The sequence below is a fragment of the Numenius arquata genome, chromosome 2, assembly GCF_964106895.1.
Source record: "Numenius arquata chromosome 2, bNumArq3.hap1.1, whole genome shotgun sequence".
Taxonomy (NCBI): Eukaryota; Metazoa; Chordata; class Aves; order Charadriiformes; family Scolopacidae; genus Numenius; species Numenius arquata.
In genome coordinates, this window is record NC_133577.1 from 128,901,180 (window position 1) to 128,924,475 (window position 23,296).

Here is a 23,296-nt window from a genome sequence, read left to right on the forward strand (position 1 = left end):
GCAGGGGAGAGGAAGGGCCGTGCTGGGGAATCGCTTTTCATTTGCAGCTCCTCTGGCTTGCAGAGAGCTTGGGACCACCACCACCACCACCCTCATGTGTTGGGAGATGCACTCGCCCAAGGGACCTTCTGGTCCTCTTCCCCTTGTGCTGGAGGATGGAACCCCACTCTGGTCCCTGCATCTGAGGCTGAGCTGCTTCACCAAAGCCAGAGCAAAGGTGTGAAACTCTTCCCTTATCCTTTTAGAGCCATTTAGGAGCTCTGATGGGGAATAGAAAATCAGAATGGCCTCAGTCCAGCCCCTTTCTGCTCTTGTATATGTTCTTTTTCCCTGCTTCTACAGGTTTATGTCAAAGGGAGACCTGAACAAGAGACCAAGGGCTGTGGGACAAAGCTCGGTCCCAGCTTTGCTGCTGAGCTGGAATATTCTTTGCAGGTCTCTGCTATTTTACCTGCTTTTGAAGCAAAACTTGAGGATGTGGACTGAGCTTATAAACCTCGTGGGGAGGAAACACCAAGGGCTGTACCGATGGAAAACCCTGAATACCACCGAGCTTGTGCTTCCGTTGCTCTTTTATCTCTTCTGCTGCTCACGCAGGAAAACATGACCACAAAAAAATCACAAACCATCACGGTGCACGTAACCCACGGTCTTGGGGAAGGATGGATGTGGGCCGTGAGATGCTGCTGCATAATTACTGGAAGGCAATCAACGCTCCTGTAGGGAAGTGCAGCAGCAGAGCTGGTCTGTGGGGCTCCTGCACCGCGAAACCCTCAACCTCATGCCTGGGCTGGCAACCAGGTATCGCTTTTGGTCTTGTTGCACCCTTCCTGGGAGGGATGAACTCAAGGAATTACTCCTTTTATTTCCCTCCCTTCTCTTTGTATCCCTAGAAGAAGCTGCTGTGCCTCTCCTGCTCTCCAGCCAGGTGCAGGATCCATCCCACAGGCCTTGGTGGCGTGGGACCGAGCATCACTTGGCACTGCATCCCCCTGTCCCCATCCAGCCGGGTCTGGATGCGTCCGTTTGCCTGTGGCACAACGTGGGGCTCTTGTGCGTCTCAGCCAGCAGTTTGTGGGGAGAGGATGGAAACTGGATTAAAAAGGAACAGGCTGTTCCAGCTTTTTCCGCTCGATACCTGGGCTTTTCGTGTCGGGGAGGGCAGAGCGATGACTAAACCGCGTGGGCCGGAGGATTTTTCTAGCTCTAATTGCCAGGTGCCGGTTTGTGGTTTGCCGTTGATGCGAGTTGTGCTCCCTCTCCCATCCTATTTCCATTTATTTCTTCTTTTATTTTTTTTGAGTTGCTCGATAGCTGGAGGCTGCGGTTGGTGTGGTCAAAGTGGGACGGGAGGGGACATGCTTGGAGGAGACACCAGTAGCTCTTTGGGAGCAAAGCCCACCCCTATCACCCACGGCTGGTCAGGTCTGGCATGGTAGGTCCTGCTGAGCGCCCAAGGGTGGCGGAGGATGCTCATCCACATGCGGCCACCATAGTGGCTTATGTTGACAACACGCCCTGGAGGTGTCCTCTCATGTCCCTTCTTCCATCCTGCACCCCGTGTGGTGGCACGAGGGGCCATGCTTAGTTCATTAAGGGATTTTCTGGGGTTTGTTGGGAGTTTTGCCTTGTTTCGGAGTTGTGTGTGTGTTGGGATTACGGTTTTTTTCTTGGGGGCGTGGTGGTTGTTTTTCGCTTGATCGAGTTCAGTATCCTATAAATGCGTGTCCTCCTCTTCCTCCAGGTCCTCCTTCATGAGGGTGTCAAGAGGAACGATCCAGCTGTCCCCCAGCTCACCGTTGAGGTTCACCTTCTTCTCCTGCATTTCGGAGGAGGTCTCCATCACCTCCAGCGTGGGGTTATCGTGGTAGCCGTTCTCCATCGTCTGCAGCTCTTCGGTCAGGCGCTGCTGCGAGGAAAGAAAACCCAGAAACCCCAGTGAAAAACAGCTTGGCCGTGCTGTGTGTGCCACCTCGGGGCTGTCACCTCCCAGCCAGCCATGGCTGCTGCCCCGTATAGATGTACAGTAACTACATATTGAGACTTTCACAGTGAGATTGAGGCTGGGGGCTGCAGCCAGTGCCAGCGCAGCAAAGGGATAGCATGGAGCTGGCAAGAGAGACTCTGCTAATGGAAGAGGAAAGGACAGCCAGAGACACGTGGAAAACCTCCAGGAGCAGCTGCCAGCTTCACCCTGTCCATGGACCCATGGCTCCATGCCCCCCCCGCCCAGGACCTTGAGAAGAAGGCCGATCATCGCTGCTTCACCCTGACCCTGCATCCTGCCTCTTGTCCTTCCCCTCCTCTTTCTGCCTCCCTGTCCCTTTTTAGCTGCTTTATCATTATTCTTCTCCTCTACCCAGGGGCAGTTCTGACTTTGCAGATGCTGCTTGACCCATTTGCCCCTCCCGAAGCATCATCCCGGAGCTTTTGGTGGAAACCAGGCAGGGAAAAAACAGCCCCTCCCACCCCTTTCCCTTTGGCCATGTGTGGTTTTGGCTGATTCATGGATGAATCAGGCACCGCATCACCCCGGTCCTTTGGTACGCTGTGCTCCAGGCTCCGAACTAGCAGACCCCCATCCTAATTTTCCATTTGGCACGGCAGCTCCTTCATCCCCATCCCACCCTGGAGGGTTTCACCGGGGAGCTGCAGTCCTCTGTCAGTCCGTTTTTTTGGGGAGCCTGGGGCTCTGGCTAGGCACCCTTGTTAAAATCCGCTTGGATTTACAGCTTGATTTATTACAGTGCTCCTAATAAATGTCAGGAGACAGGCGTGGGAGGGAATCCACAGAGAAGGAAAAGGGATGGAGAAGCAAAACCGCAGGGCTTGGCGCTAGCAGGGGGGGCTGCGAAGGCGCTGCTGGGTGGGGTCCCTTGGCTTTCACGTGGTGGTGGGGATGCGGGCAGGGATGGTGGAGCCGGGGTGGGATGCTCAAAAGCAGAGGAGGCACCTGGGCTCTCGCAGGGGCTGTTTTGCCCCGTGGGGTTGCTGGTACAACCCCTCGATGGATGGATGGATGCTCGGGCAGGCGCTTTCTCCCCCGCTGCGGCAAGGCACCCCCCCACCGTGCAGCAAGGGGAAAGGCGGGGGGGGGTCTTTAAAGCTGGGCTTTAGTCCTGTTAAAAGCTCTTGAACCCTACCAAGCACTGGGGGTGAGAGCTGGGGGTGTTACGGATGCGGCGCCCGCCCCTCCGATCCCTGTGTTGAAACTCACATTAAAGATCAGGGCCACATGTCCATCATCAAACCCGGGGAGATCAGGGTGGATGTGCTGGTTATTTCCAAGGTAAAACAACAGCAGGGTTTAAAACGGGGAGAGAGGGAGGGAGAGGGTTGGAGAAAAAAATAAAAATAAAAAAAAAAAAACAAACTTTCAAGTCATTTTTGGAAAAGCAGCAGGAGGAAAACAAAAGAAACCACCCCAAAAAGAATCCAGAAAGGAGAAACGTGTTTGATTTTCTAAAAACCTATTGCAACTGCTTGGAAAAAGGTCTTTTTCCTGCGCTCTTAGAAAAAGCTGTACCGAGGAACTGGTGTCCTTTGCTTTGGTTTCACTGCCTTACCCTGTGACTGGTGGGTGTTTACCTCCAGAGCATCCAGCCAGGGTTGGTACCTGTTCCTCTGCACCATGTTACTTGAGGGACACACATTCCCAATGCTAAAAATGCCTGTAATTTCTGTCTGTTTTCCTGAACAATTTGGGGCAAGACTTTTATGCTGCACCCTGTCCCTGCAGGGGATGTTTTTCACCCTGACCAGGGAGATTTCAGCTGGGGGATGGTGTGGCTGCAAAACCCCGTAAGCTCCAAGGGGACCACAGCGGAGGCCAAATATCTATCGAGGTCTTGCATCCTCCCCGGTTCCCTCCTGAAAAACCAAACCTTGTGAAAACAAGTCTGACACTGCCATTGGTTTGTGTCCGTCTCTGTTAAACTGCAAACATTTAAGCGAAGGCTGCCTTATCCCTCTCCTTCACGTGGTTCCCGGCGTTGGCTTGGGACCCGCCTGGGAGGAAAGAACTGGTGTGTGTGGGGGAAACAATTCAAAGTAGGACCCAGGGGTTTGCTTCTCCATCGGGAGGGTGGTTTACCCTTATTACATCATTTGGCCTCTTGGTTTTTTTTCTGCCCCTTTCTGTTGCAGTCTCTCCTCCGGAGCTAAATCCTCAGCGAGAGCAGGGGCAGATGCAAACCTCGGGGTACGTGGCAGAGCTCTCCCTCCCCTGGCACCACAGGGCGTGGGAACGGCCAGTCCTTGCAGGTGGATGCTACACTAAAATCACCCGGAATTGCTTCCTGAGATAAAAATGACATTAATTTTTTTTTTTTTTTTTTTTTTTTTCCTCTCCATGCCTGTTCTTCCTTGAATCCTGCTGCTGCTCTGAGATTTGGCCCTGGCCCAGCTCTCCTAAAGGCTGAGCCGTGCGGTGTACGGCATCGATGCCCTCCTGCGGCCGTTCTCCTGCCGTCCTTCCACCCTGCAAAACAGCCCCTGGCACCCCTGGGATGGCACCAGGGTGATGCTGGGCACCCAGCCCTACTCATGAAGGTATTTTGAGAATTTTTTTTTGAGATGGGTTTGGAGGGGCTTTTTGTGTTGAGAAAGCCTTTCTTGTCAAAGTTATGACCCGAGGATGCTGCTCAGCTGCCCTGTGCCCTGGGTGGCAGTGGGGATGGGTGTTGTCGTACCCCACCACCACCAGCTCCTCGTTTCCCTGGGTTTCATCCTGGCTGCCCCGCACCCTGACACCCCCAAAGGGCAGCTCCTGCCCCTTGAGCAACACGCAAGGGTGGTGCCTGCTGGGCAAGCCAGGTTGTCTCCACCAGTGGAGATGGTAACATTGATGCTCTTCACCTTCTGAAGATGCCTCTGGGACAAAAAGGTCCCAGGGTGTCTGTCCCGCCCCCCACCCACCTTACCTGGTCCTTCTTTTGGGAGAAGCGCTGGTGGCAGCAGCCGTAGATGGCTGCGATCAGCAGCAGGGAGCCGGCCAGGGTGACAATGGTGATGATCAGGGGCGTGCTGAACTCATCGTTGATTACCATCTCCCTCTCCATTTTGTCATAGGTGGTGTTGGCGATGCCCAGCTGCCACAGAAGGGACGGGTCAGGCCCCAAGGAGGGCTTCTTGTGCCACCCACCTTGGGGGACATCCGCGGGGAAGCTGCGTTGTGCCCAGGGACCTCCTTACCTCCTCTAACTTGTCCTTCTCCTTCAGCTCCTTGAAGACATTTTCAGCATCCAAAGGGACTGGGGGAAGAAAGAGGCTTCAATGAGCACGGAGGTGGTGGTGGGGGATGTTGTGTCACTACCTCCCAGTCAGTGAGGTGACCCCCTTTCAAGAGGAGGTGGATGGAGATGTGTGGGCATGGAGCCAACTCTTGCAGGTGCCTCCACAGCCAGGCAACAAGCCAGGACCTCTTCTCCTGGCAGGGGGACAGCTCTGGAGACCCCAGACCTCACCATCCCTCAGCCTCGAGCTGTGCACACCCTGATGGGGGTCTCTGCTTTGGTGGGCGATTTGTGAGTGGGACCAGCAAGGGGCTGTAACTGGCTACTTCAGGCCATACCAAAGCGGTGCAAGATCAGTCCCCAGGGTCAGGTGCTGGAGGCTGGATCCCCCCACCCAGCCCTGATGACAAAGAGGAGGAGGATGGGGCTCAGTCCTTCCTGCCCCCTGAGCTAGGCCAGTGTGATGCCACCATCCTCCCAGCACCCTGGTTCTAAAGCAACCTTTGGGCATGCCCAGGCTGAGCTGGATTTCCCTAGAGGGCTCTGATGTGGGCAAGAAACTCCCTCTGTGGTCCCTTAGGGAAGGATTTGAGCTGGGCACTGGTTTTTAACCACCTGGGAGGAATTTTTCCTCCTAGAGACTGGTCCCTGCCTTGACTTATCATGGATGGGAGAAGGATCTGGTGCATTCACTGGGGAGCGAAGCTCATTTCTGGGGTTGTTTGGCCTCTCCCAAGCCTCTGAGATGGGCCAACCCAAGTAGTGGAGCCTCTCAGCCAAGCTGTAGCAGACCCCAAGGGCTCTGCCAAGCCTCAGGGTCCGTGGTAGGGTCCCCGATGCCAATCCCATCCTGTCCCCCTCAGGGCAGGATGGTGGGGTCATACTCACGGTGCACCATCACCCGCACGGCCCACTGCTGGGAGCAGGTCTCGTGGGAGGTCAGCATCACTGTGCACGTATCTCTGCTGGTGTTGAAAGCGCGCTGGCCCGTCGAGCAGAAGCTCTCAAAGAAGGAGATGTTGATGCTGGCGTTCCTCCACTCTTCCTGCGGTGACAGCAAAGGCTCAGCACCATCCTCCCATCCAGGGACTCCAAGGAATGTCCCGCCCCATCGCCAGGGATGCTCTAGCCATCCCCCATCCTTGGCCATCGCCGTCCTCCCCTGTCCCTTTGCACCGCCTGGCTGCCGCCGGCCCTCCCAGGGAACAGGAAAAGTTTAAAAGTAGTTTCTTTATGAGAAGCCGAGCTCTTGGCTGCTGTTCCTCACTGGGGCCCTGCACCGGCCTTATCTGAGGGCCACAGCTTTCAGCATTACAGGAATAGCAGGTCCCTGAGGGAAGCGGGACGGGGGGGGGGCGGGGGGAGGCCAAGAGGCCATAGCAGGAGCAGGATGGGGCTGCGCAGCACCCCCTGGGGCCGTGCAGCCCCCCTATGGGCATCTGCAGCCCTCCCACCACCAGCTTTTCTGCCCTCTGTCCCCACCAACATGGGTCTCTGTCCTCCCCGGGCCTTTCCCCACGGCTCTGCAGAGACAAGAGAAAGTGTTTTGCTTTCGGATAAACTGGAGCATCCCTGGAGGGGTTAGTCTGGGCAGCGCCAGAAGGATGGTAGAGGGGTGGGTGGAGCCCACATTCCCTCTGAGGTGCTCTTGAGGCTTTTTGCACCTATTCAATGCTTCATAGCAGCTGGGAGCTCACTAAGGTGGAGGTGATCGTCCTCCTGCATCCACATGTGCTGCACGTACAGGTCCTATATGCAAAGATGCTGTATATGCAGCTCCTACGTGCACAGGTTGTGCATGCACAACTCCCTTGTGCACAGATGCAAGGTGCACAAGGTCTTTCCTTTACAGGTCCTGTGTCCAAAAGTCCTCCATGCACACTGGAACGAGGTGCCCTGGCTGGGGTGGACCTTAAACCTCCCTCTGCAACGCCATCCCTGCCAGGTTCTGCTCATGCTGATGGCCAGCAGCATCCCACTTGCTCCACTGCGAGGGCAGGAGCCACCCGGCTGAGGAAGGCACCTAATCTCACCCCATCTTATCTAAATATTTGGGAAGCGGCGGTGGGGACAGGATGCACTTGCCGGGGCGGAAGGCCGGTCCTGCTCAGCCCTCATGAGGCCCCGGCCATCCCTGGGAACCGCTGCTGCCCCTCGCCTGTCCTTTCGCTTTGCACAAGGAGAAACTTCCCTCCGTTGACTCTGCCCCATCCCTGGGAAAAGAGCTGGTTGGGAAACCTGCCCCCAGCCCAGTGCCAGGGTAGCCCCCGGGCAGCAAGAGGAGACCTCAGCAAGGCACTGTCCCCCCTCGAGAAAGCTCGTTTCCAGCGGGACGGGGAGGAGAGGGTTACGGCTTGGTCGGGGCGGTGTCTTTATCATCTTCGGACGCTGGGTTGTGCTCCTACGCTTTGACAGTCCTGCAGTCGATCCGTCCCTGCCTGTGCAGCATTTGCTGCTCGGCAGAGGCGTGAAAAGCCTCTCTGCTGCCTCCCCGCATCCTCCTTCCCCAGGTTTTGCCAACAGCTCTGCCTTCCCCCAGCCCTTAATAACCCAATTCTCCTCCTACCACCCCATGGGGGGGAAAAAAAACCCTCAAGACCTTTAAAATGCCTTTTTTTTTTTTTTTTTTTTTTTTTTTTGGGGGGGGGGGAGGTGTGTGTGTGTGGAAGGGAATTCAGATGTGAGGCTAAAACCCAGCTGAGCGCTGAACCACTTTGCTGTTGGACAGTAAGCAGCGCTTAAACCCCTTTTGAGGCTGAACGACTGGAGGGATTTACCCTTTCCAGGGTTGGAGAAGGGCACGGTAAGGCCCGCAGCAGCCGGCAGGGATGCCCCGGCGGTGGTGCCCCGGCCCAGGCTGCTCTCCCCTCCCACCGCTGGAGCCGCTCGCATTCCTTGGCCGGAGTTGACAGACGCTGCCGAGCGGCTCGAATCCGGTTCCCACACTGGCGGGGACCTAAAACTAACATCCCTGAATGAGGTAACAGCACTTGAGTCAACAAACTGCCCCCGCCAGCTGGACGGGGCGAGGGGGACCGCAACCCTGCTCAGCACGGGGGTCCCTCCAGCTGCTCTGGGGATCGCCCTGCTGCCCCCAGCCCGGTGGGTGTCACACAGCAAATTCCCTCAGGTACCTGGGTGAGGGTCTGGGTGGTCCCTCTGTTGCTTTTGCATCCCCCAGTTGGAGCAGGTTCTGCTCCTTTCCAGCATCCTCCAACTTGGCTTGCTGGGCACATCTGCATCCTCTCTGGGGACACGATGGAGGAGCCACGCTGGCTCCCTGGGAGGTGGCCACAGGGTTGTGTGGCTCAACCAGAGCTCAGGGGACACCAGTCACCTCTGACATGGTCACCTCTTGCTCCACCTAACACATTTTGGGGTTGGGATGAGGAATGCATTATCCCTCCATCCATCAATCCATCCATCCTAAGGCTGGAACACCCCAAGCAGCCAACGAAAACCCAACTGGAGATACACTTGTGAGCCAGACCTTGGGAAAGACATCCTATGTAACACAAGGCATCAAGCCTATAAGACCCATTAAGAAACTCATTAAGATCCTACTGTAATTGAAGTAAGGAGAAGTGGTAAAAGGGAGGGTGGGGGAACATGGACCAAACTTCAGCGCTGGTTAAAAGCATCCCCTGAAGAAGAAGGATGCTGGGAACCAACAAGCCCGTAAAACTTCTTTGGTCCACAAAGTGGTGCCAACCATGTATTTGGGCTTTTTTTTTTTTTTTTTTTTTTTTTTAGGATTTACAGTTTGAGCTTTTGGGTTTTTTAAATTTTTAAATTCACTGCAGCTGGAGGAACTGAGGTGCAGCAGGATGCGATGCCTGCAATTCCCGCGTTCAGTCCCAACTGTTTTTCTGGGTTCCCTGCATCGCCAGCGCTGCCTCATAAGCCCAGCTACACACCGGGGGGGGGGGGGGGGGGGGGGGGGTTGGTCTGCATTGGCCCCTCCCCTGCTATGGATGATCTGGGCACATCCCCCACAGCTGGGTCCCCACATTGCCCTTGATGCTCCTCTCTGGAGCTGAGCTTTTTAGCCCAACGCTGCCCGACTCTAGCTTGTTCTTGCGGACCAGGATTGGAGCCGTTTCTGGAACACTTCTCCTTATAGCGCACACTTTCCTGTTTTCCCACGGGTTGCAAAATGCAAAGGATTTTTTCACTTTGCTGTCAAGATTTGGCTAGAGGCTTGTTTACCGGGCCTACAAAGCAGGGAAACCAGATAGTGCCATTTCTCTGTTATCTACTCGGCTTGGGAGGCATAAAATTTGTTGCGATTTTTCAGGAATAGGCCGAGTGGAAAGTTAAGGGCAAGCGGGTGGGAGGTGTTTTGGCAGCCGAGGTAGAACGATGCTATGGGAGGATGCACCCTTGCAGTCTTTCTGCAGCTGTTTTGAGGCATAATTGGCATTTTGTACTAACAATGCTCCAGCTCGTTATTGTGCCCAGAGGAATCTAAGGGAAGCAGGCCGGCAGACTCGCTGGCTCGCCAGCTCCAGCGTGCCGTCGCCCAGCGGAGCGGGCAGAGAGGAGCGATGGATGATGCCAAGCTGTGATGTTCGCCCACCCCTTAGCTCACCAGCGCATCGCCATGCACTGGCAATTCCCATCCCCATCTCCAAAAAGTCTCCCGGCAGAGTCTCCAGTAAAGCTGGAGGCCAGGTTGGATGGGGCTTTGAGCAACCTGGTCTAGTGGAGGTGTCCCTGCTCATGGCAGGGGGATTGGAACTCAATGATCTTTAAGGTCCCTTCCAACCTGAACCATTCTATGAAGCCACAGGGAGGACAGTGGCTCCAGGCAGAGCACAACTGCACCCAGAAGGACGAGGGAAGCATTAAACACCAGCATGGTCCATAAGTCACCCGGGTGCTTTAGGCTTCAAAATTGGATTTTCCCAATCTGATGAAATATTCTTATGTGTTCAATATAAAAATTTGATGAGAAGCTTTCCCAGTGCGGACACGGCTGCAGGTTCAGACATTGCATGAAGCAGGGAAGGGGATGCTCTCAGGAGTGGCTGTTCTGCTGTGGCATCTGGGCCATGGGCATCATGGTAATAAGGTCCTTCCTTGGAGTCATCCTCAGCGTTAAGGGCATTGTGGCTAAGAATATCATCATTTCTGTAGGTGTGAGGGCAAGGAGCATTTACACCTAGCAACAGCCCAAGTAGGAAGGTGATGACTGTGAGATGGCAGCAGACAGGCGCTTCTCCTCCTCTAGGAGCACAGTGGGTGCTATTGGGAGGTCCAAGCCCTCTCTAGGGCTGCCAGGCAAGGCCACCACCAAACCACAGGGAATTCCAAGAGTTGCTGTGGTCAGCAGGAGCGATTGTGCTCATCTAGTATGTATCTCGAGGGGTTTTATGAACACAGTGTGGCTTCACTTTGCATCTCACAGTGAAGTCAAGAGTCAGTCCATTTTACAGATGGGACAGCAGAAGTCCATGAACCCAAGCAGCTATTTGTGATGTTGTGCAGCATAAGCTGTGAGAAGGTCCCTGAAGTGCCAATTTCCCAATGTTTACACTGCCTTGGCAGTGCTGAGATCCAGAAACCAGAGCATTATAATGCCAAAAACCACCCCAGAGTCCTACCCACAGCCCACAGATACAATCACCCTGTCAAGATCTCACCAGCCATGTGGTGGTGTCTCTTCCTCTTTGTTATTAACTTAAAACTTCAGCCTATTTAAAAATTATCAAAATATTGCATCTTCCCCATTACAGGAAACTCGTAGCTTCCAAAAGAATAATTTGGAAGGTGGGTATCCCTCAGAAAAGCCAGCAGACAGTAGCCACCCACCAGAACAGGTCTTGGTATGTAGTTTGAGTTGGGCTTGCTTTTCCCCAATCTTGGCATTACATTTTACTACTCCCTGGTCTTGCAGAGGTTCTGAAACAAACGAAATGGAGGTTTTTTGCTCTAACTTTAGGGTTCTATGAGAGCTGACGGAGCATCAAGGACTATAGTGAGTCCCAAACTCCAGGCTGCTGTGCTTCCCAGTTGCTCTGCAGTCGGATGCCACCCCCACCCCAGCTGTGAGGTTGCAAGATCTCACTAAGTACACAACTGTGGGGGAACTCTACATTTTTTGCTTGGGTTTTGGGATGAACTTCTGGCCTCTCTGCAAAGGCAAAAGGCAAAAAAGGCCTTTGCAGAGGGAAAGTTTCACCCTCTAGAATTCCCCATTGCTCTTTTTCTGAGACCTGGGTGGGCTCAGCTGGTCCTTCTCCTTGAAGAAGACCACACGGGCCTCTTCTCCTCCTGCCATATCCCCTACCAGGTGATACTGCTGAGTGTGGGTTTGCATTTGCCATTTTACACCCCAAAAGTGGTTGCATCTTATTGTGATGGAATTACTTTTATTTCTGTAGGCTCACATGCTCAGAGTACCACAGGGTAAAAGCTGATCTCCAACAGCAACACAGCTGCTAATCCTACACAGAAGTCTAAAAGGGTGGTACTTACACAACTTTTAGCTTCTTTCAGATAAATCATGGGCCAATTATTTTGCACCTGGCGTTCACAGATGAGCTGGAAAGACAGAAGAAAGCAACTCTCAAATTGTTGGCAGAGGTTGGGAGACCAGTTGGTCACCGATACAAAAGCCTGGCCCAAGCCAGGAGACATCACAAGCAAAGCTCTGATCCATTTTATGGAAATGAGACAGGCCTGGGAGCCCTTCACTCAACCCTTTATATGTGGAAAGGGTTTTCACAGACCAGTGCCATGGTTGTCTGTGGGATGTTTGCTAATGCACTTCCCAAACCAGGCTTAGGATTTACAGTACGGGGTAAAGCAGGAATTGGCTCGGGCAGTAGGAAGATCCATGCCAGTGGGCCATGAAGCCGTCCTGCCCTACAAAAGATGACCACCTAGAAACAGGATCCCCCTCCCTCCTTTCCAGCACTTCAGTTATCCTGGCTTGTGTTTTGAGACCTCCCCCTATGCTCCCAAACCATTTTCTGCTAATATCATCCATGAACGGTTGATGCTGAATTGTGGTCTTTGTCCTCTCATCACGTCCAAGTCCACCCCAAGGCAGCTTCTGCTCTCCACAGTGCTTCCCCCTCTCTTCCCAAGTTTCACTTCTTCCCTCTTCAGCACCCAGACCATAATCCCCTTTCACCTCCATGCTCCATGTCTGTTCACCGGAAAGCTACAGGAGAAAGGGGTTGGACTGGAAGACCTTTAGAGGTCCCATCCAACCCCAACCATTCTATGATTGCGTGATCTAGAATTATTTTGCTGCCTCATGTTTTCCTAAAGCAGGTGTCTCTGATGCAGACATGCGCAGCGAGAAGGGCTGCAGGCTTTACGTGTACATGGGATGCCAGGTAAGTATCAATAGAGATCACTATAAGGAACGTAAACCTTGCCATAGATGTCATTACCTCATTTTGGAAAGAAGTCGGCGTGCTGGTAGTCGGGTGCTGGTAGTCAGGACTGCTGCTCGCCGTCTGGTCCCCCAGGGCTGGGGCTGATGGCTGCGCGCTGGCAGGGTCAGTACTTGTAGGTTTGGTTGACACAGATGCAGGTCTTCTCTGGTCTGGGTCCCCAATATGCAGCAAAAAACAAGCAGACAGACACTGATACAGTACAGAGGATACAGCTGACACAGTTCATGATTGGCTGAAAATAAGTTTTCAGCTCCAGCCCTGCCTTGAAGCTCACTGTCCCAAAGCTTGGAGAGGCTTTGGGTTTCTTCTTTCTATTTAACCAACTGCGATATGAAAAAAAATATTGTGGCAGAGTGTATTTTCTGCTGCTGAAACCCATCAGACTGTTCTGGAGAGATGAACCCAAAGGCTACTATAGCTGTGTGTTGGTAGCTGGGTAATCAAAAAAGGAGTACTTCTGGGTAAATGGGATGGCCCTCATTTCCCTTTATCTGAGGTGTCTTCCATGGAGGTTTCTACAACAGAGACAGACTATCTGAGCTGGCTACCGAGGATCTCCCAGTGAATGGGTTGGACTCGATGATCCCAAGGGTCTCTTCCAACCTGGATGATTCTATGATTCTATGAATGGAGTTCATCATACAACCCCACTGACAAGTGCATCTCCATCAGTTATGGAAGAAGCCCAAGGTGACGTGCTTAGAAGAGCCTGTTACTATGGGAGACACCCTTGCCTGCCTGCTACTCTAGAGGGGCACATGCCCCACGTCTACCAGCCCCATGCAGGTGTCTCAGATACCTGAGATCACCTCAGATGCCTTTGCTAAGGTCTATAGCAAATAGACCTTCTTGTGCAATGGGAGTAGTGCAAGGAGCACAGCAACCTCCTGCCTCCCCAAATCCTTTCGAAGAAATGGATCTCTGTCCCTGGGTTCCTAATGGATCCTTAAATGGTGACAAAGAGAATTAAAACACCACATCTTGGTCACAGCCTGTTTGCTTTTGGGACTCCTAACTCTTCCACAGAAAAGATGAAGCATATTTCTCTCCCAGACACATTCTGATGGCTCCAGGAGAGAATTAATTTCAAAGCCATCTGTTTCTTTTGCATTCTCTCACCTATTTATTAAATGTAAAGGTTCTTTAAACCTTCCCATGCACAGTGCTTGAGGTCAAATTTGAATTAACATAATTTCATATATCATCCTTTAATGGAGAACAGTCCTGTGGATCAGGAGGGTAAAGAAACATCCTTCATGAAGACACCCATTTCACCTCCTAATACCTGCTAACATGCTCAAAACATGACTTGGATGAAGCCAAGTCTTGGAAGACTTGGAAGATAGTCTTGCATTAAGACCTTGGCCCTTTTAGTGATGCTGACATCAAGGAGCTGGAAGGCTGAGGGGGAAGAAGATGGTTTTTTGAGTGGCTTCTGTATTGCAGGTAGGTGGAAATTGGGTCAAGAACAACCTTCTCCAGAGGAAGACAATGAAGGGCTTCAGTGTCATCACAGCTTTTTTTTTCAGACCCAGGTGTGAGCTGGACCCACAATCCCACCCAAGTCTAGAAGACTCCGTGGAGCCCTCACAGTCCCACTGTGTGATCGCTTCCCCGTAAACACTACCAGACAAAATGCCAAAGGGAACCCTAGACTGTGCCTCACCAGGACACTTAGGAACTAACAAGGTTCTGTAAAGCTCCAGAGGTCTATAGAAAGCATATTAATGATGTTCAGTAAGAGCCTAAACACCACGTGGACAGTCATAATGCTGCTTAGACAGAAGTCAGCAGCCAAACCCCACGGAGCAATGATGAATATCTGACCTAACTGCTTAGACTCTTTAGAGGTTTTAGAGTCTACACCAAATCTCCTTAGTCATCTAAAGCTTATTTTCTGTGCATGCCCAGACAGCCTTCACTAAGCTGTCAGTCAAACTAGGGATCTTCTACAGTCAGCGTTCCAGGTGCTGTCAATCTGTTTCACCAGCTCTACAACGTCACTCTCCATCTCCGAACTAATCGCTGCTGGCTCCCTTTTGCAGTCACTGAAGATCAAGGCATTGCAGTTGATGGAACCCCAGGCACAGCTTGGTCTATCCGAAAGCCGATGTCTATGTTTTGACAGTTGATTCATGCCTTGAATTTCACTAACTGCATTGACTTGAACTCCACTGATGACAACAGGGACCTAAACACCCAGTTATCATGGAGACAACTACGCTGGAAAGTCCTAGAATGAGACAAGGTGATGACACCCCATAACGACAAGAGGTGTTTAGGGTAGCCAAAGGAAAAGATCACAAAAAAGCCTCCCAGCCCAAGAAATCAAGGTTCCCATCTCCTGGTACCTGCTGCAAGAGTCGATGTGGTTGCCTCTGAGACCTTGTGGGTGCTGCCAGGTGGTAAAGACGCAGACACTTTACTAGTGGTGGGGGAGACGGATCCATCAAAAGGGGTAACAGAAGTTTTGATGCTTCCAGGTCTGGTGGAAGAGGTCAGTCCCTGGCCTGGAGAACTGGGAGAAGAGTGAGGCTGCTTGGTGATAGATGTGGGAGAAGAGACACTATGGTCCTTGAGCCCAGGGACATGGCTGCTTGTTGAGACTCCGGTGCTTGCAGCAGTGCTGGTCAATTGGCTCAAAGGCTGCCTTCCCTGAGCTCCCACGCTGGGATAGGGTGTGACAGCAGTCCCTAAACTTCCTGGGGTGGCTGGAGGACTGCTTGCATGAGTGGGGACGGGACTCACAGCAGTGGTGGCTGCTGAGCTTCCCAAGCTGGCTGGAGGGACAGTCTTCTGCTGAGCCACACCGGAGGTTGCAGCAGGGGTGGCTGGTGAAGCTCCAGAGATGGTTGTAGTGCTGATCTGCTGAGGTTGGTGGGGCGATGTCGTGGGGACAGGTGGTGGGTTTCCCAGGTTGGTTGTGGTGGTGGTCCCTTGATCTGCAGCAGGTAATGTCATAGGGGTGGATGGTGGTTTTCCTAGGCTGCTTGTAGTGGTGGTCTCTTCAGCAGTGGTGGGTGATATCACAGGGGCAGGCGGTGGGTTTCCCGGGTTGTTTGTGGTGGTGGCCACTTGATCTGCAGCAGATGGTGTCACAGAGGCAGATGGTGTGTTTTCTGGATTGCTTATAGTGGTGGTCTCTTGCATCTTGCTGGTGCCTGTAGTTGCAGTCTGCCCATTTTCTTCTGTCTTTACAGCAGTTGTATTTGTAACATCATGAGAGCTGACACCTAGTGAAAAGTAAAAATGCCAAGATAAACTTTGAACTGAGGAAACTACCCTTGGTTTCCACCCAGAACAGGTATTTGTAGAAATAAATGCTGACCAGAAACCATGAGTCATTCACTCAGGGCTTGTCTCATGCTCCCTAAATTCATATCAAATGCCACGTGCTGGTATCACCGTGTCAAGCAGAAAGCAGAGCAGGGGAAAAGGAAGAGGAGAAGTCAAACTTGCAGAACTTTAAAGGGGTTGGAGGGTGAGCAGGAGGGAAAGACCTGCTGGTTCCCAGAAGGCAGATCTTTCTCAGATGGGAGATACACCACCTCCTGTGCAGAGCATTGCAAGTCATTCCCAAAATAAAGTGCCTCCAGCCCTTGTAAGAGAGCAGCCAAGGCATGTGCTGAATGCTGTTTGTCCAACCCTGTTATGAGGGTCTCTCACATCCCTGAAGCAGTGAGGAGCCTCAGATAAATAAGGTGACTCTTCTGACCATTCTGAAAGTTATATTCTTTTTGCAAGCTCGAGCTTTTTTTCTTTAATTGCTCCATGTTTCAACTTAGTTTTTTTTTCCCCTCCTAAACTCAGGTAATTGCTATAAAAACACCATAAAATAGGCGCTCTCACTTGAATCCACAGAATAAAACCATTGAAGGTGGTGAGACACTGGAGCAGGTTGTCCAGAGAAGTTTGGGGTGCCCCATTATTGGAAGTGTTCAAGGTCAGGTTGGATGGGGCTTTGAGCAACCTGATCTGCCCATGGCAGGGGCTTGGTCTAGATGATCTTCAAAGGTCCCTTCCAACCCAAACCGTTCTCTGATCCTATGATTCTATGAGAATTTGTACACACTGTAATTCCCAGTTGGGTGAACTGTGGAAACAATATGGCTGTGATGGTCACCTGGCATCCAGCCAGGGTCAACCCACCACACCAGTTCTCCAAAACAGGAGTCATACGTCCAAGGTTTGATTTTTAGCCATATCCTAATGCTGCTCTCCAGAGTTCTGCTTTGTCCCTCTGTGCTGGCAAAGTATTTTCTCTTATGGAGCCTGTTTATTAGCAGTGGTTGCGCTTCAAAGATCTGAGAAAAGCTTGAGCTTCTGAGCTTTGTACCACTGGGGAAATCTAACCCCACCATAACAGGACCCCAGGCGGATGTGGAGGTATGTTTGAGACAGGACATGGGGAGTGGGATTTCGGATGGGGAGGCTGCAATGCTATATCTTTGGGAAAAGAGCTTTTGTGGAGGCAAGTCATGTTTCCTATAGACCGAGCACTGTCTGCAGGAGAAGAAAAGGTAAGGAAGCAAAACACAGGTACGGGCGCTTAGCAGGTGAAACCCAGGTGCAAAAGATAGGAGGGAGTTTTCATTCAGTCAGCCAGAAAATGAGTCTATCCCATAAATAGGGCTGTAAAATTTTGACAGGGGTTTTGACAAGGCAGGTAAAGAAAAAAATCCCCTGAAGGTAGAAACAATACAAAAGAGACGTAAATAAAGAAAGGGTCAGAAGGAAGGTGGAAGAAATCTCCCCACTGCTCTCACTTCCTTTTCATATCCCGGCCCCATCCCAGAGAGGCAGGAAGCAAACACGCACCTAAGGAGAGGTAGAAAAGACAATTCAATTCAACTTGGTCCAAAAGAGAAAGGGGCAGGTCCGTACTTTGGCTCTGGGCCAGCCTTGATGGCCAGCTGGGACCCCGCTAGCCAAGAAACCAGCATCCCTGTCCCAGCTCTTTCCCATCCCACCCTGGGGAGCTGCAGCTATGTTTTTACCACTTTTAGCAAAAACCGGGGGGAAAAGCCCAAAGCAAGGGGTTGCTCTGCTGGTGGAGAAAGCTGGTGTGATCCTCCAGGCTGGCCCTGGCTGGGGTGGTAGTAGGGCTTCTTTCAAGGCACACAGGGTGACACAGCCCAGAAAAGCAACTGGGAGAAGAACCAAGACTCAAGCTGATGCCCACAAAGCTTACTCGTATTTTATCTTTCCCTATCTCTACATCCACTCTTAGCGCTCCGCTCTTGTTAAGGTCAAAAGATGTTAAAAGATCAATTTTTTTCTTCCTCATCAAGCCAGGAGCAGTGACTTAAGGGGGCTGAAAGCAACTTGAGGAGCCAGCACTCTCCTGCTTCATGAGCCACATGCAGGTGGATGGATGGATGGATGGATGGATGGATGGATGGATTCAACAGGTGCTGACCACGCAGGCAGGTAGGACACTATCCATCCTGCTACATGGGCCTGCCTAAGGTCAGGCAATGCTAAGTGCCACAGAGGTAGAAATCACTCTCATTTAGTGGTTAATGACCTGCATCCCTTTGGCAAGTGGCAACACAAGTGATATATGAACCAGAAAACACTTCACAACACCATTCCCTCCCTACAAACCTGCTCCTGATGAATCAGGCTGGATGGCACCACCGGGAAGCCCTTTGCAAAACATCTCCCACCCCAAACTTGATCTGAAGTTTCTTTAATAACCTCCATCGCAGCCCAGCTGAGCTGCTACCAAATTTTCCCTTTCCCCCTTTCTTTTTCCACAGATTGCTTGTCTCAAAGCAGACTGTTTTGAAGAATTATTGTTGCTGGCTGAACTGCAATGGCTGTGGCGAACAGCAGCCATGGAGATGGCCACAGGAAGAGGACAAGCAAGCTTGACACTCTTCAAGAAAACATGCACCACCATAAGCCGGATCTTCAACACACCAGTGGAGAGCAGCCACAGCTACGGCTGGGTGAGATCCTCCTTCCATGGAGGACTGGCATCCCTCTTCATCCCCACACCTCTCCCGCAGATTTTTGGGCACCCATCTGTCGGCAAAATTTACCTTCTCTCTCCAGTTGCATTAAATTAAACTGTTTCTCACCGCTGCGGCACAAGGAGCCAGATGCTGCTGCACTTGCAGGGGCTGCAGTCGTATTGCTCTGGGCTTAATATCAGTTATTTGTCCAGGGATTCTGTCTCACCGCAGCATTGGGAAAAAACGTATTTTATTTAGACTGGAGAAAAACAGCCTGCTTTTTTTTTGGGTGTCTTGCGGGTTCACCACCTGCAGAAGACCTGGCTTATGCAAACTAATTTCTCTCACTTTCAGAGGCCTAGAAAATACTTATTTCCAAAGCAGAAACAAATACAGAACAAGCGGCAAGAGTACCGCAAGCCCAGGAGTCGCCGTTTTCCTCCCACATGTGCTATATCTCTTTCAAACACCAGAGAACTATGTTTTTTTTATCTTTTCCTCCCTAACTGGCCACCCGTGCCAAATCTCGGCGGCGGACCCAGGGGTAATAACTGGTAATGAGCCCCTGTTTGCCTGGGCTGGTAGCCAGTATTGCCTGATGACTGTCCTCAGCAGAAGAACCAAAAAGGATCTGGTCGAAGGAGGAGAAAATCCCTGTAACCTCAGACTGGTGGTAATAACAGCCCGACAGGACAGGATTATGTTCGGTGTCCCTTTAGCATGAAAATTACTCACAAAAGATACAGTATGTCCTTTTGCAGGAAACAAATGACCCTTTCACGCTGTGAGCCCCGGAGATAAAAAGATTTAACGCATGCTATGAGAGAGAAGGAGGATGGAGAAGAGGTCCTCTAAGCCATCACTCCCTTTACCAGGAGGAGTTCCTCTCCAAAAGAAAGTTCACTTGAATTTCACCCAGCGTCCCTCACCCTGTTTTCCAGAAGGCAGAAAAAACTACCCGCCCCGACCTTCCTGGCTGCACTTTGGCAGGGCAAGGCCACTTATTTGATTTCACTTTTTTGGACCGTCATCAATTCCTCATTTGAAGGCAAATGAGAGTAATAGAGCAGCTACTGGTGTATTTTGACAGCGCTGCTTGCAGTGAGTCAAATGCTTTGGTCTGCACCTCTCCTTTGGCATGTATCGCTCAGAAAACCTCAAACTCTTGCATTTCTGTGTTGGGTGCCAGGGGGTAGACCCGCAGGAGGAGAGTGCAAGCCCTCCCCACATGCATCTGTGTGCACGGGTGCCAAACAGCCTGGAGGAAATGAGTCTGCTGCACAAACATGATCTCGTTTCCGGATATGTGGATCCCATGACCATGTCTGTGACACGGTCTCTCCGTGATGGGGACAACCCCGGAGGGGAGAGAACTTTCCCTTATTGCTTGCTATAAAGATGGACTTGTTCAGCCCCCAGTGAGTGATACTTGGGAGGCTGGAAGTGCCACTGTCGGTCCCTGCTTCTGTCGGAGCACCTGGATAGCACTGGTGTGGGAATTCTCTGGTCAGGAAATTCTGGGATGTGAAAAGTCACCCAAAATGTAAAAGAAAAGGTGTGAGGGTTTGTGCCAATGCAGATCCTTGCAATATCAGTTGAGGGCCACACTTTTCAGCCGCTGTGCACCACCACTAACTGTGCCACGAAGTGATGCTCTGGTTGTAACCTCGTTGCAGTAGATGCGTGGTATTTGCAGGCTGGGGAAGATGCTCGGGGCTGGGAAGTAGCTTGTTTGGAAAGGTCATGGCTTGGAGCACAAAAAAAAGAAGCAAACCAGCGCAAAACGCAAAGCGAAAGGACACGTCCCATCCCTCCTCTCATCAGCCCACCCGAAGCCACCACCACCACACGCAGCTCCTCTGATTAATTCCCTGACCAACAGCTTCCCACTTCCTATTTCGGTAACGCCTCCCCCCCTGCCCCCTCCTTCCCCATCCACCTTGTTGAAACAGCTCAGATTGGCTGAAAATCTATTAATAGTGAGAAAAGGAAACCCGAAAGAATAACTTCGGAAATGGTGGGTGACACACCCCATGCCGGCGGGCTGAGCCCGGCTTGGAGCCTTACGCCAGCCGGCTCCTGCTCCTCCCAAGGCGGGATGAGAAAGCGAAGGAGCCCGAGCAACTCACGGAAGGAGAAGGGATGTGAGCCAGGCCCCAGGAAGTTCCTATTTGCCTCCGCCCCCCTTTTTTTTTTTTTTTTTTTTTTTTGCTTTTGCAGCCTTTCCTGATTAAACAGGGGAAACGGGTTGAGCTCGTCAAAGGGAAAGCGGGGGCTGGTGTTCCAGGGTTGGCCTTTGCTAGGGGAAAGTGTGTGCCAAAGCGAGTGAAGAGTCTCGTGGACATTCCTTTGCATCGCAAGAGGCTCCTGGGCAAAAGGAGGGTTTTATCCACCCACTGAAATGCTCAGCTGGAGCAGAGACTGGTTGCGGCAGTAGACAGGAAATTTGTCATCTCCTTTTAAAACTGTGAGAGCGATCAGATTGGCAGAATATCACAGAGCGGTGTTATTTATCCTGGAATTAAGCTGGGCTACCGGAGCAAATGGTTACCTCACAGGGTTTTTAAATCTTGCCTGTGTAGAGGCTCTCTCCCTTCCATCTCCTTAGGAAAAGACAGGCGCCAGACAGCAGCATCCTCCTGCCGAGGTTTCGGTGAGGGACGTGGTATGTGGATGCTGTTAATGCACACACCATCCTTCGCCCTTGCAAAGAGGCACTCTCCACATCAGAAGGACACACTTCCAAACTGGCATCACCCAACCCCTTTGCTGCCAGTCTCACCATCACCATTATGAAATGGTTTCACCCAGGCCAAAGACCAGCTTGGCTTCCTGGGTGAGAAGATGGGGAAAGGTCTAACAGCCGTTGCCAGAGCACTTTCAAACTCTAATACATCAGTTCAGTTACCCAGTGCAGAGATGTCTGTCCTCTCCGAAACCCTGCCAGAACAAAAACTGCTGCAGAACAGTCTTGATAGAATTGCACTGAAAAATATTAAAGATGAGACCTAATGGCTGGATCTAATTAGTGTTACAGTATCACTTAGGAAGGAAATGAGTATGTCTGGACTCTGATTTAAAGCTTGTTTTCAGCAGGGAACCTCCTTTACCCTGCTGTGAAAAGGCTCCATTGAAAAGACCCTTCAGATCGGTGCTGTTTAGATCTTGCACACAAGTGGCAGCAAAATCAAGGCAATAATAGACAAGTGTCCTCTGCTGTCAAATGAAATGAACTTGCAGCCACAGCCTGTGTCCTGAAGGATTTACCCAAAAAGCCTTTACTAGCTGGACATGGCCGGGGGGAATGGATGTTCTTCAAGCCCCAAGAGGTTTTGCTCCATCTCCAGATGGAGAGGAGCATCCAGGGCTTCTTTCTGCATGACTGCATTGCCAACCTGCAGATACTCCTCGGCTGGAGATTTGGGGCATGTCCTCACAGCACCTCAGCATCACCCTGAGGACTTCTTATCAGTCTGGGATTTTTCAGTCACTCACAATCCTACAGTAGCCAAAAAGCTGCTCTGTTTTAATTCAGACTGAGGAAAATTTTAAGTTGTCCCTATTTTACCCAGTGGAAGCAACCCTGAAGCTCAGAGAGCAGGATTTGAAGCAAACCTCATGTGAGCTTTGGCTGCTCCATCCCTCCTGTTAGATCTGCCTCACTTTATTTTATTCACACAACAGCCTTTAAACCTTCTTGGTTTCGACCAAGAAACCCATCTGCAGCCTGAGACGCCTTTCCTGACAGGACTGCAACACACGTCCCCAAAATCCAGGTTCTGATGAACCAGCATTTTCTGATGAGAAACCTGCTTCATTAACAAATTCCCCATCAGCTCTTTCTGCAAGCATTTGAGCCAGCTCAGCTTGTCTGCTGTTTCACTTGGAAGTATGACAAATACAAAAAAAAAGCATCCCGAGGCATGTCTCCCCACTTGGACACACTCCTCTTCCCCTGCAGCCTGACACCTCTCCTCCTCACTCCCTTGGTCCCTCTAGGGGAGGCAGAAATGGGTTCATTTCCTGTACTAATTAATGACGGGAGAGTGGATTTGAGGAAGCAGAAGTATCTATCTCAGCACTCCTCACTCCCACCTTCTCAAAAACACTGTTGTTGAATTGTCTTCGACGCCACACTTGGACTTCTCCTGAATTTCTCCTCGAAGACTGGTTCTTGCCAGAAAATCATGTTCAGAGGCATCTTTCATCCAAACAGACCCAACTGGTCCATTCTAGGCAGTGTTCCATCCCCTGGCCAACTCCAGAGGCAAGGGATGCCAGTTGTGGCAGGAAACATCAGTCCAGCCTCTCTTATGGACAAGATAAACATAGAGCATCCTATTTAGGATTGTGTCTCCACAACTTTTCCCATGGAAAGTCTGTAGCTATCTAAGAAGTGAAGGGAAAGATGAAAAAATAACCAAAAGGAGACAGGAAGACCAATGTGGAAAATTAAAGCTCCAAAATCCTTTGCATGAGGTTGTCAAGGAGGCAAACAAACACAGACACACGTGCCCATCTCTATCCACACCACCCCCAGACATTTTTGATCACCGAGCCTGGAAACATCCTCTTTTCACCGGGGGCTGACAGGGTTTGTAAGTGACCCAGATACAGACCCACACCTTTCCCAGGCTGCAAAATGAACCTGGGTCTTTTTGCAGCCTGAACAGAAATGTTCCATCATGCA

At 51.5% G+C, this 23,296-nt stretch overlaps 1 protein-coding gene across 3 annotated transcripts in view; it reads right to left on the reverse strand.

Annotated features, from left to right (window-relative positions):
* Nucleotides 1-883: 883 nt before the first annotated feature.
* The window catches only part of PODXL (podocalyxin like), a 45,261-nt gene continuing 22,848 nt past the window's right edge, over nt 884-23,296 (reverse strand). The window contains exons 2-9 of one of the 3 annotated variants that reach the window (XM_074163920.1): nt 14,998-15,879; nt 12,641-12,795; nt 11,715-11,780; nt 6,123-6,279; nt 5,194-5,252; nt 4,923-5,090; nt 3,218-3,274; nt 884-1,906 (exon numbers count right to left, since the gene is read on the reverse strand). In XM_074163920.1, the coding sequence (XP_074020021.1) occupies nt 1,715-1,906; nt 3,218-3,274; nt 4,923-5,090; nt 5,194-5,252; nt 6,123-6,279; nt 11,715-11,780; nt 12,641-12,795; nt 14,998-15,879 (1,736 nt within the window). In that variant the 3' untranslated portion in view covers nt 884-1,714. Of the gene's footprint in view, nt 1,910-3,217; nt 3,275-4,922; nt 5,091-5,193; nt 5,253-6,122; nt 6,280-11,714; nt 11,781-12,640; nt 12,796-14,997; nt 15,880-23,296 lie in introns of all 3 variants that reach the window. The other 2 variants (XM_074163913.1, XM_074163930.1) reach the window with 2 other exon arrangements.